The sequence below is a fragment of the Labrus mixtus genome, chromosome 10, assembly GCF_963584025.1.
Source record: "Labrus mixtus chromosome 10, fLabMix1.1, whole genome shotgun sequence".
Classification (NCBI taxonomy): Eukaryota; Metazoa; Chordata; class Actinopteri; order Labriformes; family Labridae; genus Labrus; species Labrus mixtus.
In genome coordinates, this window is record NC_083621.1 from 5,647,754 (window position 1) to 5,666,270 (window position 18,517).

The following is an 18,517-nucleotide window of genomic DNA, read 5'->3' on the forward strand; positions in this document are numbered from 1 at the left end:
ATACATGTCTTTTCCCCAGCTCATTGTTTTAATACAAGTTACATACCCTGTTGTTATGTTAAACATTTCAACTCATTTGGACACTCACCTATCGCTGTATGTTAAAGTGATCCACATATGTTGTTGCAACTGTTTGTCTTTCTGCACTGCAAAAAAATAGCCTCACTTAAAACATAATTTGATCATAAAACAAGTTTGAAAACCTGATCATTATTTGTGGGAAGAATCGGCCAATTGAGTGAGATCATGTCTTTTCTTCAGATGAAAGTTTCAAGATGTTGTTTTGGATAAAATGATGTCATCTTAGACAAGTGATTTTGATTCCAAAATAGCATCAAGAAAAAAAACGAATACAGGTGAAATTAAATCGATCAATGGCGTATTTTATTGTTTCGAAGAAAATTTGATTCTTTTGGCTTACTACACTCAAACGATTTGGTGGATCCCAGACTTTTTTGCTTTGCAGTGCATTTGTCAGCTGTGAGGTGATGAAAGGCCTGCATGACTTGGCCTGTGGGGGAAAGTGAACTCTGTTCCCCTTGGGGTTTTTTTCCTGTGTTGTCTGCCACCCCATCCATTTTAATTTGTGTTGTTCTGTGAACCCAGGCAGAACGTGTGATTCCATCATCAATCACTGTGAATGTAACCCTTGTTTTAATGGCGGCTCCTGTCAGAATCGAGTGGATGGATATTACTGTCATTGTCCGTTTGGTAAGTAATAGTAGGAAACTTTTTTTTAGGATATAAGCGGAGGCCTAGTAAATTGAAAAGAAAGTTGGACAATTGCAGACATGCAGTTCTCCTAAAGAAAAGACAGTGATGCCATTATTGATTCATGTTTTTCATGATGTGGAAACTGTCTTTCCATCCTGTGTTTCCATCTGTCATACATTGTATTTCTGCTTTGAGTTTTTGTTGGAAAAAAAACAAAAACGTTTCTGACTTTTTAAAAATACAAGATTATCAAACGGCCGTGATATCTGCTTTGTTACTAAATACAGAACATGTTATTCTGGTAGATTAAGATTCTGTTTTATCTGTAGATATTTTTATCAGAGCTGCAGCGTGAATCATTCATTGGCTTCCTCTTTTGGTCTGTTTTTTGTCCTCAGGGGTTTTCGGCAAACACTGTGAACTGAACAGCTACGGCTTTGAGGAGCTCTCCTACATGGAGTTTCCGTCTTTGGATCCCAACAATAACTACATATATATCAAGTTTGCCACTCTGCAGAGCAATGCCCTTCTCATGTACAACCACGACAACCAGACCGGAGACAAGGCGGAGTTCCTGGCCCTCGAAATCTTCGAGGGACGGATGCGCTTCTCCTTCAACTTAGGGAGTGGAACTTATAAACTGATGACCATGATAAGAGTTTCAGACGGGCAGTTCCACACAGTCATCGCCAGGAGAGCTGGCATGGTAAGAACTCTTTTTCTTTTTTTACTCTTTTTTTATGGTGGAAATTAGCTTTTTATAATGCATTCTTGAAAAAACTTTTCAACTGCAACTGTTGGCTTTATGGTTCGTTTTGGTCTTGTTGGGAAAAAACAACCTTACAGATCATCTTGCACATGGTACGTGTTTAAAATGCTGCTGCACTATCAATAGCATTTATATCCTGGGCTTTTAAAGTTAAAACCTGCATCTAAATTAGGCCTTTTATTCTATTTTGCACAATCCGATGATAATTTAGCTTCAGAAAACCCATGGCTAGCTCGGCTTATGGTTTCATGGTTTGTAATTATATTTTACTGCTCGTTGTGATTTACAATGCGAGGATCAAAAAATGTCCATGAAGTTTGAAACTCTGTCTCCTGTGCTCTGAATGAGAGGCTTCTCCCTGCCAGCAAATGCAGTGGCAAGGAAAAGGGAGGGGAAAAAAAAAATCCAAGAAGGCCTCTGTCAAACTTTCTATAAAGTAGCTCTCCTGCTGGACTTCAAATCTGTCATTTCCCACAGTGCACCGAGAGTTTGGAAGGAAGCTGGTAAAATCGTTAAATCGTCAGCTTTGAGATGGTGCAGAATGACGGCATGGAAATGAATACTACACACTTTTCGAACTGCGTTCCGTCTTCGTATAGTGCTAAATGAAAAGTATGTGAAGGTGGCCGTGTGAGGGGAAGGAGAATGACAGAGCATTGTGCATGTCATTGCCTCCAGTCGCTGTGGGTCATTTTGGTGGTCAGGTTTCAGGTCTTTTCTCCATTCCACCTCCCTCTAAACCAGGGGTTCTCAAACTTTTTTTAGTCCATGGACCCCTTTCAGATGAGAGGTTTTCCAAGGACCCCCTCATTATCATAACGTTGATGAGCATAATATTAATACTATGCGATAATGTACTATGTAGTACTTTGCAACGATAGAATTAGGCTGCATTTATACTTTCCAAGTAATTCATTTTATAAACTTTGAGAAAATGTTGGCTCCAAGGTGTTTTTTGTTTTGAGTTTGTTTTTTTATCGTTGCACACTATGACGTGACCGACATGTCACGATCATATCAGAGTTGATCTAATGGCACAAAACTGAAGTGGGCTGGAGTATCGGACAAAATAGCTGATTTTATTGGTGCGAGAGGTCCCAGTTTGTAGATATGCTTTTTCAATGATAAAGCACACTTTTACAATTGTTTGTAAATATTTCCGCGGACCCCCAAGCTATGGTTCGCGGACCCCTGGGGGTCCTGGGACCCCACTTTGAGAATCACTGTTCTAAACAAATGTAAAAATCACAGACAGAAAGTATGGACAACATCAGGCACTGCTTCATCATGATGGCTCCAAGTAATCAGAGTATGTTTTAAGTCCAAACAAACAACTAACAACCTCCTGTGCATGAGGTTTGCAAATGTAGTTTGACAGATCGCGACCCATTGAAGCTAACTAGCAGCAGCGGGCTAATCTTCATTTTTTTCTGATTAGCTGAATTGTTTCATCCGAGAAACAAGCTCATAACAAATGTGTAACAACAGTTCCTGCACCACAACAGAGAGCGATGCCGTGGTCCTGTCTTTACATTAGTCATGGGGGGGAAACAATGGGTCTCCTGTGGTGCTTTGCTTCACATTTCCTTCTATGTTAGCCAAAACATGAAAAAAAAAACACTCCCCTCATCTTTTTCCTGTTACATTCGGCATTCATATCCAAGGAGGGTTTTCTCAAGATGGATATTTACTCCACCGCAGTGTGAGACACTTGACAGTTAAGTGCAGTGTATGGTATTTAAGACACTAGAGGCTTTGATCACAGGAAAATACATTAATAAAATGTTCATGTGGTTCTGACGTTCTTTACGGCGCCTGAGAGAGTCACCAAAGTGTTGTTCCTCGCCTCGCTGTTGTCACCCTGTTGGCGTGTGTGTGTTCATGTGTCTGATTCCAATGTGCTTAAAGTAAGAGAGAAAAATAGAGTGTGTGTGTGTGTGTGTGTGTGTGTGTGTGTGTTTGTGTGCTTGGTGGGGTCTCCTGGATGATTTGTGTCAGAGATCCGGGGCCAGTGTGGTCCGTGTTTACTTAAGATCCAGGAGAGGTGGAGCACGATTGCCCCGGTTTTTCAACACTCTCACACACTTTTCCGGACAGTTTCCTCCACCAGCCCATTTCTTTTCTTCCTCGTGTGGGCCGTTCCCCCTCAAAAGAGCACAGAGAATAACCCACATCTGGTCGAAAGCTTTTGCACGGGTTAACGGGAAACAGGGAATATTAGCTGTAATGTATGGCATTTTATGCCACTCTTCAGTCAACCGCCGTGATGAATCGATGTTAAATAATTGGTCTGGATGCCATTTGCAGGACAAGAGCTCAAGCTCCTGAACAGGACTTTTTCACATTACAACTCATAAGGAGGAAATGTTCGCCGTCCTAAATATGTGCACACAAGAAAGTGATGTTTAGGCTACAAATCAGACTGCAAACACGATGTTCTCTGATAAGTTTAAAGCTCTAAGAACTATACTGTCCTTGCAATGAGTTGCTTATCTTCAGAGCTAGACCGTTAGCTAACAAGTGTAAGCAAAAAATTACAAGGCGTAACTTTTCTCGTTATTTATTGAAGAATCCACAGTATTTCCATTCTTATTTTCTTTCTTTCTTTCTTGTAAAACTGTAATAAAGCACAAATTGCAAAGTACATTAGAGAATAACAAACAGAAAATAGGGCACAAGAAACAATTGGCTAACCTAACATGCTTAGTCATGCTGCTAGCTTACTGCTCTGCTAACTACCAATTTATTAAAATCCAATCGTCTAAAGAAACAACTTAAAAACTTACATTCTGCCTCTGTACACCAAAGAACAGAAAATAATATATACTTACGGACAATTAGTGTCCAAGGCAACAATGTGGAAGATCATTTTGCAGGAGGTGAAGAAACTGCTGTCTGCACTCTCCACAGCACTTAAAGGTCTGGCGGTAATTAACACCTCACATGCTCATACTACTCAGTTCACTTAAACAACCAGGAGGGGGCAGTGTAAAAACAAAACTTAACTCAAACAATATTAAATGTCCTTCACAAAGGGCACAACAAGAACCATGTAAATATACATTTATGTTACACCTTGGTTAAATAGCTGCTTAGTCTGTTTAGTGACAGACATGCAGTTTCTTATTGCTGTTGTTGCTCTGCAAAGAGTTAGATAGATGATGATACCACTCTAATGCTGTTAAGATAATTATCAAGCTTCCTGCAGTTAGCCTCGCTGAGCACAGAGACTGGAAACATGGGGAAGTTAGCCTGGCTCTGTCCCACAAGTGAAAAGACCACCTACCAGCACTGTTTCTTTTGTGTGTTCTTCTCTGCTTTTTCAATAACCATGCTTGCGTTCCACATAATGGTTCTGAATAATAATTCCTTAAGAATTTGAAGCTACAACCTGCATCGAGGGTTGCCAACCGTTCTTTAAAATACAGAACCATACGTTGGAAACCATTGGAACCATTGGAAACAGAAAAAACGTTTTCCACATTGAACTGATAAGGAGCGCACTACTTTGGTCTCTCTCTCTCTCTCTGGCTGGTATGCGATTCTCACTGACCAATGAGAAAGCTCTGTGTCAGTGTTGACGTTACATTCTCACTGACCAATGAGAAAGTGCTGCCAGTGATGGCGTTTTTTGACCAATGGCACTATATTTACTGGTCTAAAAGTCTTCTCAGGTAAAAGTAATTCATTTGAAGATTTCTTAGAGAACAGAGTAGTAACGTTTGAGTTGTTGAGGTTGAAAAGTAAAACATGATCTTTCCGTTATGTTAAGTGCAACAAAAAGCGAAAGAATATTGAATCTCATACCATTTTGTTTAAATAAAGGACCATGCTTTATAATAAAGTGCTATGCAACAGCTAATTTAAGATGTAATATGAAATCATTCTCTCGCTTTGTGCTACTGTGCGCCCTGTGTTAGCATTAGCCAAACAACTGGCAAGTATCAAGAAGATGAAGGGAAGCTTGGACCTCATCTTTTTGCCATTTATGTTGATTTATTTACTCAGTAACAGATGCTTTGTCAAATGTAGCGAAGTACAATACTTCCCCAAAAATATGCTCAAGGAAAAGTAAAACTACAGATTATAAAATTTCACAAAAGACCTTCTCAATGACAGTAATGTGAGTAAATGTAATTTGTGACTTCCACGTCAACTCAAGGCTACTTTTACTTTTTCCAATTAGCTGAACATCTTTGGCAACATTAAAGACGTTGAATCAAAGTAATGAGATATATCATGTGTTTAATACAAATTTATCAACTTATCTACGTTAAGTTGAGCTTCATGAGGAAGAGACGGCAACAATGGTGACGTTCATACTGAAACCAGTGCTGGTGAAGCACTCACTTCCACATGTCACAGATTATAAAGAGGCAGCAGCAGACTGACTTTATTAATTGAGTGTTTGATGAGTGACCTCAGAGCAGCACTGACTGACTGACACAGCTTGTTCCTGTTTGCAACCAACTATGTCAACCCACAGTCTACCATTCAAAAACTGAGAGTCTCCTGCAGGAACAATAACTGAAGCAGAGTGACTTTGCAGCTGTAAGTCTTAGAAACAAGCACATGTGACATGCATATGTGTGTGTGTTTCTACCATCATGTAGGCTGCATCCCTGACTGTTGACCTGTGTGGTGAGGACCAGGAACCAGGCTATTGTGCTGTTAGCAATGTGGCAGTGCACACCGACTGGTAAGTAAATCACACACACACACACACACACACACACACACACACACACACAGCACCACAGATGTTCTGTTTCTATGATCTAACTGTATACATTCAATTAGTGTTGACAGTTTCCGTTCCAGGTCTTGGAAAACTAAATGCGTAATGAAGTTTCTCATGCCTGTTGAAAGGATGGAAATCAAACAGAGGCAGTCGTTTTTTTTTTCTTCTGCGCCTGGATTTAATATCTTCACTGACTACTTTGCTGTTTTACCTTTTACATTATGTAGACGCAAAAACCAGCTGTCTTCATTTTTAAATGACAACTTAGCCTGGTGTTTAGTCATGTAAACCTCTGAAAAAAAAGAAGAAGCTAAACAGGGGCGACAGGTGGCCCAGCGGTTAGTTTGTGCGACACATGTACGCAGGCTATCGTCCTATAAACGGGTCCTCTCCTACATGTCATTCCCCATTTTTTTCTCTCTGGTTTCCTTCTCAAGTCCTTTCAAAATAAATCCAGGAAAGCCCAAAATTGATCTTAAAAATGTGGTAGATCTCTTCAGATAACCTTAAAAAAGTCTACTGAATGATGGTCAACCGAAGATTTTTAAACTTTAATTTTGTCACTCTGGTTGTCCATACTTTACTTTATTGGCATATTTTGGACAGAGTACATCTTTCTTCAATTTTTCGACCTGTTTAAGTTTTCCTGAACTTCAGATGTTAATTGTGTGCCCTGTGAGCTTTACAGATATAGCCAAAACTTCTAAAATGAAATTAAGAATAAAATTGACCTTGTACTGTTCTATACAGAGAAAAAAAAAACTACAATTCTGGCACAGCCTCTTGGATAGTCTCAGCTTTTGTATTTCAGTTCAGCATTTTGTTTCGCCGTCCTGACTGTCAAAGTTTCAGAAAGGAAGTGAATTGCTCAACAAGTGATTCTCACACATTTTTAGGCAATGATAACACAAAAAATTACTCAAAGTTAGAATGAGGTCGTCTGTTGTTAACACGAGATGATGTAAACCCTCGATAAATTACTGGATGATCGTTGACTTTACACAGAGACAGCTCTGAGCCAGGCCTTGTGGGGGCCAAAACATGTGTTTTTTATGTGTGTGTGTGTGTGTGTGCTTGTGTGTGTGTGTGTGTGTGTGTGTGTGTGTGTAAGACGGAAAGAATAGAATTAGAAAGGGAAAGATTTGGAACATGAGGAAGGGCCACATAGGTCTGCAGGAGGTTGATTCTGTAAGGGTCTCAGGACCATTTTGTGAAACGTGTTGACCTGCAGTTGTAGTAAATGTGTGTGTGTGTGTGTGTGTGTGTGTGTGTGTGTGTGCATACCACTTATTTCTTCAATGCATTTTTGTAAGCTTTCAAATTTCTGTGAGGATGTACTATTCTTTCTGTGTGCATTCCTGCTCATTTGTGTGTGTGTGTGTGTGTGTGTGCAGGATCCTGGACGTGCAGCCCAACAGGCTCTCAGTGGGGGGCGTCAGGTCAATAGAAGCCGTCCTTCATCGCCGCGGTCAGGTCGCCACCCACGACTTTGTCGGCTGCATCATGGAGTTCGCCGTCAACGGCCGCCCGCTGGAGCCCAGTCAGGCGCTGGCATCGCGTGGCATCCTTGACAGGTCTGCACAACTCAACCTGAAACCCCTCCTGCGCCCTCCGTTTCTCCCGCTTTCACCCTCTTCCCATCATCTGCCTCTTCTTCCCATCTGTCCGTCTTCTCTAACCTCGTCGACTCTCGCTGTGGGACATCTGTTCACACTTCACAAACCCTCTAGAGACATTATAAAAAGATGTTTTTCTTTGAATACAGATTTTTTCGATGGAGGAAACCAATTGCAGAATTCCGAAAGGATCTTTTTTTTCTTCTTCTCCACTGTGCTTGTGAATAGTGAGGCGTGGACAGATCTTTTAATATGCTAATTCTCTTGGGGTTCTTTATTGTTTTTTTTTGTATTAAAGTTTGAGGAGAACAAATCATAGCTCATCCGCCCCCTCCGAGTTTCTTTTTGCAGACCCCCCCCCCCCTTTCTGGCTGCCAACTGTGCAGCTGACTTGTCAAACTGACCGTCTGATTGTTGATTTGTGTGTCTGTAGATGTCCGAGACTGGAAGGAGCCTGCACCGCCAACCCCTGCAGACACGGGGGAACCTGTTTGGACCACTGGTCCTGGCAGCAGTGCCAGTGCGTCGAAGGCTTCACTGGCAAATTCTGTGAGAAATGTGAGTTCAGGTTTCTGAAATGTGCTTTTATCGCTGAGTCTGCACTAACTTAGGAATATTCTATCATGACTATTTATGATTCTTCCCTCATGAGTCATTGAACTGCAGCATGCAGCTTTAATGTAGGCCACATCACTGCATCATGAGCTTCACTTCAAAGCTTTTGTGTGTTTCATTGTATAAAAGCTCAGACTCAACATTAGAAAACTAAGAGACCTTTGAGGCCAACAGCTACTGTAAAAGGTGCTCCAGTGTGTTGAGCAACTGTACCAATAACCATTGCCATATTTATTCAGACTGTTATATTCTTCCTGGGAACGACTGAGACCATGGCTTGAGAAGTCTGGAAGTGCCACTCTGGACTGTTCTCTGTCATTTGGTTTGATTTTTGTGGAAAAGCTGCGGGTTTGTTTCATGGCAAGAATCACTAAAAAGCTCTTTTTAATACAAACAGAGAAAACTTTCTCAGAGTCATGTGCTTTTTCAGAGAAGAGAAAAATACCACATAATACAAAAAAATGAGAGAGAGAGAGAAGAGAAGAAACAACCTGACAGAAGTAGTGTGATTATATGAAACACAAATCCTTAAGCGGCTAGCAGCATTCAATCAAAACATTTAGTTTTTTCTTTTAATCCATATTGGTCTAAAAGTTTAAATCTAAAAAAAGTTTTCACTGATCCAAAATAATGGTGCCAGTACTGTTCGTAACTGAGGTATAAACTTTGATGTTGGTTTGACAGCTTGTATAGTTAGTACTAGCTTTGTTACCACAATGACACAAGATTTCATTTATCATCGTAAGGTAAGGGGCGGCCATCTTTGCTATAGTCTTAAGTATTTCATACATTTTTAAAATGTTGTTCGCTGGTGGTGTATCAAATGTTTTCCTCGTGTTCTGTCTAAATAGTGGCTGCTGGAAGCTGGATTATTGTAATGACTTCTCAGATGGCTGGATGGAGTTTCAAAGACAGATTTGTAACATGAACCTCCATCTCTAAGCGGTTAACAAGTCATGCCTCCTCGTTGCATCAACGTTCGCTCCAACAGAGCAGAACTTTTTACCATGTTAAGTACAACGAAGCTGATGAGCTACGATAGATTTTGAAACGCTCTCTTAGTCTCCTTTAGGGTCACCTAACTTGTTTTGTTTAGTTTGAAAGTAAAGATTCACACAAAGTTCACTGAAGTTCAACACAGTGTGACTAATGTGCAAGGACAAAGTTGACCTCTGGTGAATTACTGAAACACGGATTGAACTAAACGGATTTTGCGACAGTGATGCATCTTCCTAAACACAGTCTCTATGCTGAGTCATTAGACCTTCCAGTAAAGGAAAGGAGAAAACTGCACAAACACAAAATATACTTTTATGTGTGCAGTCATTATACAATTTTTTTTTAATTTAATTACTACAGTAATTCCCCTAATTTACCATTTTACAGTGATACCTATAATAAAACGTGTTTCTTTTAACTGAGTTTTAATCCAACTTTAAGGTGGAAACAACATTGTTAATGGTCTGTTAGATGAGACTGTACAAGGTTTGTTGAAAATGTTATCAGTTTTAATTATTATTTATCATTTGTATTGCTTCACCAAACATGTGAAAGTATAGATAATTATACCCTTACTATTAATTGAAAGTCATTATTGTGGTATTTTCTGAAGGGCACTTAGATTCATCTTTACTTATGCTAAGGTATTTGTGACAACTAGTGAGAAACTAAGAACCAATTTGCGGTTATGGCAGTGGGATTAGGAAAATAATTTAATCCCTGAGTGTTTGCCAGTTTCCCAGTGGAAATAAAAGTTTTACAGGCGCCTGTGAATAATGTGAATTCTCAAAGTTCTGACCATATTCTGCATCGTTCTCCACAGATATGACCGCAGACACCGCCCTGTCCCTGGACGGTACCGGTCGTCTGGACTACTCGATGAAGCAGGGCCCCAAACGTGACATCCTTCTGAGACAGTCGCTGCAGGGCGCCTCTGAACCCGTCAGCCCCAGCAGCTTGGAGATCAAGTTCAGGACGCGCAGCAAGAGCGGCACCCTGCTGCATGTGCAGGAGAGCAGCAACTACACCACTGTTAAGGTACGTTATCAGACTCAGAATCAGAAATACTTTATTAATCCCAGGGGGAAATGTGTTTGCTACAGTTGCTCATAACACCAAAAATCAGTAGGAAGTACAAATTCACAATATAAAATAAAATAAAAATAGTATAACAATATAATAAGCATAAGTACCAAGTGAAAGCAATAATGAAGTAGTATAAGTAATAAGCTATGTTCAAGCGCAGGTAATTGAAAATATAAACAATATTTACAAATATGAACAAATATGAACAAATATGAATATGTCAGGATGTACGGAGGGAAAGATGTATGTTTCAATGTAAACGTCAATGTCACCACTCACACACTCACCTTCAGTCGAACTACATGAGTCTTTCTCAGCCACCTTCTTTTTCTTCTCTCATCCTGTTCAGCACCCTCTTTTTCTGTCTGATCCTTGCCAGCTGCCTAAAGAAGCTTGAGCGCTCATTTATCCTCTTCAAATTTTCCATTTAGACCCCTCTCCACCCTCAACACCAACAGCCCTTCCTTTTTTTTTTTTTCCCTTTATTTAACCAGGGAGGTCATTAATAACAGATTCTTATTTACAACGACGGCCTGGCAAAAGACAGAAGCCTTTCGAGGGGAGGGGGCGGGCTTCCTTACTTTGGTGTCAGTCCTTCTCCCCTGTGATTTTGTTTTCCGGCTCCGAGCAGCTCCTGGTGCTCATCGAAGCACCATCACAGTCTCACAAAGTATCATAAGTACCCTGACACTCGGAAAAAAAAAAAGGAGAGCAGCAGGGGAATACATGCTGTACATATGTTGAGAATCAGAACTCTATATACTGAGATGTTAAAAAAACACAAGATGTTTAATAGATAAACTTCATGATTGGTTTTCCAGGTTTAGAGCGCTCTGTGTTCTTTGGCTGGGTCGACTTTCCGCTTCTCCTATTTTAAATCAATTCTTCCGGAAGCCACTTATCATTGCTGACTTTTGAGGTCTTTGAAAAAGGGAGGGGAGCGGGGATTACTTTTCCATCGAAGTGGGGAGTACAAATATGAGATTACCATGCACGGTGTAAGCCGCAAAATTTGCTGTCCATGCCAAAGTGAGCATGATTAATTTCTTTTAAAAGACACACTCTGTCCTCTTTTAATCTGGAAAAGATCCTTCACAAGTGGGCGTTTTGAATGATGGTGTTTTCTCTGTATTTTGTTGTCAGCAAGCTTTCTGATCATCATCTGGTTGAATAACATAAGCCTCAAACACAAGTCCTGAGAACATGATTTACTGTAGCGTGTCCCGGCGGGAGAAAGATTTATGAGCTTGAAGCTGCACTTTTTGTTTTCAAGTTCTGACCAAGAGTTTTGGATTTCTGAAAAAAAAAAAAAAAAAAGCATAGTGTTGGTAATTTTGTGTAAAACAGAGAGAGGGAAGTCTTCCTCTCTCAGGGCTCATGATTGATGCTGAAATGATAAATCACTGCGTAAGTCTGAAAAACTTCATTTTTTAACCCAACTTAATGCAACTCCCTTCAGCAACCCTAATTTATCACATGCTTGATATCAAGAATTACAACAGCATCCATCATGGATTGGACAGTTTATCAGGGATCTTATCCGGTCTGTCAACTAATTTGTGATGCATGGTGTCCTGGATAATGTTGATAGACTTCTTACTAACTGTACTCACTTCACTTTTGGATTAATTGCCATGGACGTTTGTACACTCAGACATATGATAAAGATATATGTTGTATTAATCACACATACATCATCAGTGCGTTGGTTTTGCACATCTTTTGGCATTAACAAGAAGCAGTATGCAGTTTAGAAAATATAGTTTCAGTGTGCTGTGATTCAGTAACCCAATGAAAAACCACTAATCTGTAAATGATTCCCAAAATATGTCACCGCGTTGGATCCTTGACCTTTGACCAAATATTTGCTGGAATGAACTAAGATTTCAATTTATCAATGCAATCATAATATATGTGTTATCAACTGTTTTTCTGTCTGTTTTCATTCTTTTTCCAACTCACTCTGAGCACAGTGTGTGTTACCCTCCAATTAAACCTCCATCTTTCTTCCTCTTTCAGCTGAGGAACGGCAACATCCACTACGTCTCAGATGCTGGCGTTGGCGGGAAGGTGGAGCGGACCATTGGAGAGGCAGTTTTGTCAGACGGCCAGTGGCACACGTTGCAGCTGGTCAAAAACAGCTCAGCCACCGTGCTCCAGGTGGACGGCAGCCACCCAAAAGTCATCCAGCATGCCACCCAGGACTTTGGAGGACTCAGCGTTTTAACCTTTTCCCTCGGAGGGATTCCACCTGGACCTGCTCAGCAGAAAACTGCAGCAGGTGAGACTCCAAACTGCATTTATGACTTTCTGTTTTGTTTTGGTTGGGAGGAATCAGACTCTCTGTCATTAGATCAGATTTTTCTGTTCCAATTAGATGCTAAAAACTTTACATTTAGTCTTGTGTCCAAGTGAAAGAACATTTTTAACCACAACTTAAAGGTAGAATGTGCGACATTTTATACATGTTTGTTGGAGGAATTTTTTTGGATTCTTATAGGAACTGCTAGCTGCTGGGTTTCGATGATCTAATTATTTTTGAGACCCAAATACTTTCTTAAAGGCTTTTTCTAACCTCCAAAGACAACATTTTATGGAATACACCGTTTTGCTTTTAAATATTATGAGAAGCAAATTTGACATGTTCAAAGTCTTGAAATATCAGTATGGATAACGCCCTAAAAGAGCGCGCTATCTTGGTCAAACTCTTGTTGAATGTGCACTATTTTTACACAAATGTGTGCATGTGCATGTGTATTTATGTGCTGTGTCAAACACATGTGCTAAAGTTTGCAAAAGCTGGCGATTGACCAAGACACTCACCCACTCTTTACCCACTGTAAGTTACATGTTACGGAAAACTCTACACTCTATAAGTGTGTGCACGTGCACATACTGTCCTGTACATGTGTTTAACAGAGTGTTTGTGAGCTTGTGAGCCCTTATAAATCCAGTACAAACTTTTTTTCCCCCAAAACAAATTAATAGTCTGCTGTGCAAGTCTGCTGACCATATTTGGTGGCCATCCAAGAGGACTCTGTGAAACTGGCCTGTAGTCTGTTTCTACTGAGATTTTCCTGATATGAATTTACTGCTGTTGAATAAATGTTTCTTTATCAGAGTATCGTTTATGTACAAGATAACTAATATTGATATAATCTGACTTCGTCTTGGAGCGGACTCCTCTAAGGGCTCTTGGTGTTTTCCTCTCATTTTCATGGCCCCTCTCCTTGGCTTAAACTTAAATCACAGAAACTCCTGTCCACAGTTTGAGTTAGGAAGGGTTTGGAAAAGGTGAAAGAGAGGGTGTCCAAGGGGAGGTAATGTAGTAAATTAAAGACTTTCAAGGGAGGAAGAAATCTGACCTAATACTATGGACTAATATGGTAAAAATGAGCAATAGGAAGGATTTGCTGACCTTTTTTTAACCAGAGCATTCATTTGAAAAAACAAGCATATATTCAGAGCATGCAGATCTGTGGCAGGCTGCCTGTTAACCAACTCTTTTTTTTGAATATGTATCAGAGGAGTCTTTTCTGTTGCTTACTCCCTTTTTTTTCAAGAGCTAATGAAAAGACATGAATGGATTTCATCTGCACAGGGATAAATTCAATAAAAATCTATTTACCTCGGTGAGGCAGTGCTGTTAGGCAACACACGAAGCAAAAGATTGAATTAGACACAGAGACATTCATCCAACACAGATGTATGTCTTGAAGCTATAATGTCTCAGACCATGGACTCTCTGTTCGAAAATATTTCATATATCTGTCATATTGGCCAGAGTTATATTCAACCCATTTTTAAAATATTATGTTTTCAAGGATGTTCTTTCCACAAGGAATTTGACTTTTTTTAATGTTGTCCTAAGATTGAACCAATTACCCATCCAAACAAAATTCCTCTTAGCTCTGATTATCCTAGTTCCTGTTATTCACAAGGAAGCGATCCAGCCAAGGCAGACATTCTGAAAAGCCATCACTCTGGTGGTTTCATAAATTATTTTCCTCCAGGCCACTGTTAGTGTCCTTGTTTGCAGCTAATGACTGTTTCATTTTATTTGAACACGTTTTCTCTGTTGTTCATTTACAGGTTTCGATGGCTGTTTGGCCTTCGTGAAATACAACGGGGAGAACCTGCCGTTTACTGGAGAACACAACCTTGTCACTCTAACAAAGACCAGTTCGTCAGTCAAGATTGGATGCAGGGGTCCCAACCTGTGCGAGAGTAGCCCATGCTGGGAAGGCTTGATGTGTGTCAACCAGTGGTACACATACCAGTGTGTCCCACCCGGTGATTGCGCCTCTAATCCCTGCCAGAACCATGGAAGCTGTGTGCCAGACCCACGATCAGGTTTCACCTGCGTCTGCTCTGAGTTCTACACAGGAAACACTTGTGAGACCTTGGTGGCCTGTCTTGGAGTCCAGTGCCCCCAGGATACTGTCTGTAAGACAGCCAACAATGGTGGGTATGTCTGCAGCCCCAGCCCAACTGCAGAGACAATGGTCCTCCCAATCTGGGCGGTACCCGCTATTGTTGGCAGCTGCGCCACTGTCCTCGCCTTGGTGGTGCTCAGTCTGATCCTGTGCAACCACTGCAAGGACCGCAACAAAACCAAAGTGCCAAAAGAACCCAAGGAGAAGAAACCCAAGGAGAAGAAGAAGAAGAAAAAGAAGAAGGGTAGTGAAAATGTTGCCTTTGATGACCCTGATAACATCCCTCCATACGGTGATGATATGACGGTACGGAAACAACCAGAAGGAAACCCCAAACCAGACATCATTGAGAGGGAGAACCCATACCTGATCTATGATGAAACAGACATTCCCCACAATAATGAGACCGTCCCCAGTGCTCCGTGTGCCCCCTGTAATGGCCCGGAGGCAGATATTGAACACTATGACATAGACAATGCAAGCAGTATCGCCCCTTCAGATGCAGACATCATTCAACACTACAAGCAATTCCGCAGCCACACACCCAAGTTCTCCATCCAGAGACACAGCCCGCTGGGCTTCGCTAGGCAGTCCCCGCTTCCCCTTGGAGCCACGAGCTACACCTACCAGCCTCAGTACACACAAGCACTGAGGTCCACTCCCCTTAGCCACTCTCACTCAGCCTGCCCCACCCCAAACCCTCTTTCCAGACACTCCCCAGCCCCGTTCAACAAACCCTCCTCCTTTTACAGAAACACCCCAACAAGAGAACTCAACCTGGCTCGTCGTGAGGGCAGCCCACTGGACCTGCACAACGACATGTGCCAGCCTCCGCCCATGTTCAACTACGCCACCCGGCTGGGGAGGCGCAGCAAGAGTCCGCAGACCATGGCCAGCCACGGCCACACCTCAAGGCCCGGAAGTCGACTCAAGCAGCCAATCGAGCAGATCCCCCTGGAGACGGGGCCTCCGGTGGGGCTGTCCATCGAGGAAGTGGAGCGGCTGAACACTCCACGCCCGCGCAATCCCAGCATCTGCAGCGCCGATCACGGGCGCTCTAGCTCGGAAGAGGACTGCCGTAGGCCGCTGTCCAGGGTTCGCAATCCTGCCGATGGCATCCCTGCCCCAGAGTCCTCTTCAGAAAGTGACTCACATGACTCCTTCACCTGCTCGGAGATGGAGTATGACCGGGAGAAGCCGGTATCTTACAGCTCTAGAGTTCCCAAGCTGTCCCAAGTCAACGAGTCAGACGCTGACGATGAGGATTATGGCGGGAGGCTCAAGCAGAGGAGGTACTCGAGCCGGAGGGCAGAAGGTGGGCCTGGCATTCCCCAGATGCCCCCTACTGACCAGCACTACACCCTGCCCCACAAGATGGGCCAGCAAGCCGGGGGCTTCAACTGGGACAATCTGTTGAACTGGGGCCCTGGCTTTGGACATTATGTTGACGTGTTCAAGGACTTAGCCTTGCTTCCGGAGAATGCGGCAGCAAAAGACATTGAAATGAACAGTGGAGATGGCTCGGTGACCATTCTTAACGAAGGAGAAGCTGAGCAATATGTATGAGACTATTTATTACAAAGTTGTAGAATATGGTGATGTTCTCCAATTTCATTAAAAAAAAGAAGGAATACTGTATATTTGAAGAGAACATTGGACTACATGTTTTTTTACATTATTCAAATTACATGACGACTTTCAATGCAGTAAGGCAGAAAAATGGCACCTGTACGACGACATATTTAGCCAACTTGGAATAGTTTACCAGTCTTTTCCATGTCCAACCTCAACTGTACAATTGTGCATTCATCTCTCTGTGGCCTCATTACGGCGTATCCATTGACAGCATATGGCTCAAAAATATAGAAATAGGTAATCCATGTCTGAATTCCATTTAGTGACTGCAAAGCTCCTTTGACTTTATCTTGATCAAACATTTCTGCTTTTTATTACCAATATTGCCTCTCCTTTCCCAAAACTTATACAACTTCACAGCTGAGAGATGAGACGGCAGATAGTATTAACACTCACAGGAAGAGAATTCCAACGAGCCGTGGAGCAAAAAGGAAACTCCTGGTCGCTTGTCTTTTTAGGGGTCAATTTTTTATTTACTTAAAAGGAAGCATGTGTGTTTGATCTGAGTGCACCTGTAGGTGACAGGACACAGCCCTCAGTGTGAGAGTAAGGGCAGCATTTTCTTTGCACGGTATAGTAGACCCCACCTAGTTATGATCCCTTTTTTTCTCTGTCTATCTACTTTGGTGTGTTTTCTCACAGAAGACTGGCTAAACTCTCCAAGAGTGAGGATTAATCAAGTCCCCCTGCCTTACAGACATTTGAGGATCTCAGTACGGGGGAGGACATTTCCTCCTCTTCTGTTTTTCTGGCCTGGGTTCAGTAGTAGAGTACGTTTTTGGCGGAATAGTGTTATTTGTCACAAAAATTGCAATTTCTGACCAGCCAAGCATTTCTCGGGCAACTACAATGGTGATGATGTTGATTATACTAAGGATGGAACCCAACTAAAACACTTTGAACTTGTGTACATTTTTTTAATTCATGATAAATCATGGAGTCATTTGTTGTTGGTGTCTTCGTCCATTATTTTGTCATGTATGGTTTCTACATTTTTGTACTGTTTATTAACTTAAATTACTTAAACTGTGTTTTTATGGATATTTTCATATGCTGAAATGTATGTTCTTACTTTCGGGGAAAGTAAGATTGAAGACTTATTTTTTACATTTGTTACAAATGTAACATCAGTATTTTCCACTTTTGATAAAACTATAACATGCTGTATGCTTTGTACTTGTAAAAAGCCAATAACAGAATAAAAAAAGTATTTATTTAAAAGCTGATTCAGATACTTTTCTCTCCTGCAGTGGCATCACACTAGTTTGGATCAGAGTTGTCCAAAACCAACTTCAAGGACTGCTTACTGCCAAAAAAATCAGGTATCAGGTAGTGCGTCTGTCAATCCATCCAATCCATTACCTTCATTTATTAACCCAACAAATTAAGTACCTGTTTCTTACTTTCCAAGATAGTAGCCTTACCAGCAATATTTTATGACAATAGCAGCTACTTTTTAAGTGCAGCAAAGAAAAGTGGAATTATGAAAAGTATTATATTGCTTTAGCAAATTACAACAGAGTGTTGAATAAAGCAAAGCTAACATAGTTTTAATAAACCAACGTTTTCCAATCACACATTTCAAAGTTTTATCATTTCAATTTAAAGTGAACTATTTAAACTTCTGTTTTACTATATTTTGGCCCTGCACAAAATTCTTAGAAATCATGGGACCGAGGCTCTGAGTCAATCAGGTCATGCCCATTTGTACGGAGGCCATACTGCTCCAAGCAGGCAGCCTGGGTTCATTATCTGTATCCACAGGGAAGAAGTACTATCATATACACTTCTATGTGAGTGCATGTAAGCAGAGATTAGCTCCCATTCTTAATCATATGGATGGTAAGGTGTTCTGGATTCAAAGCTCGCTCTGTTGAGTCTTTAAATAAAACTAAGTCTGAGCAAA

General features: G+C 41.3%; 1 protein-coding gene across 1 annotated transcript in view; it reads left to right on the forward strand.

Annotated features, from left to right (window-relative positions):
* Window positions 1–17,837, forward strand: part of fat4 (FAT atypical cadherin 4) — a 120,162-nt gene extending 102,325 nt beyond the window's left edge. Inside the window, exons 10-17 of the mRNA XM_061047708.1 lie at window positions 607–711; window positions 1,113–1,420; window positions 6,097–6,182; window positions 7,619–7,798; window positions 8,274–8,398; window positions 10,278–10,492; window positions 12,560–12,821; window positions 14,633–17,837. Of these exons, the coding sequence (XP_060903691.1) occupies window positions 607–711; window positions 1,113–1,420; window positions 6,097–6,182; window positions 7,619–7,798; window positions 8,274–8,398; window positions 10,278–10,492; window positions 12,560–12,821; window positions 14,633–16,542 (3,191 nt within the window). The 3' untranslated portion in view covers window positions 16,543–17,837. The remainder of the gene's footprint in view (window positions 1–606; window positions 712–1,112; window positions 1,421–6,096; window positions 6,183–7,618; window positions 7,799–8,273; window positions 8,399–10,277; window positions 10,493–12,559; window positions 12,822–14,632) is intronic.
* Window positions 17,838–18,517: the final 680 nt, after the last annotated feature.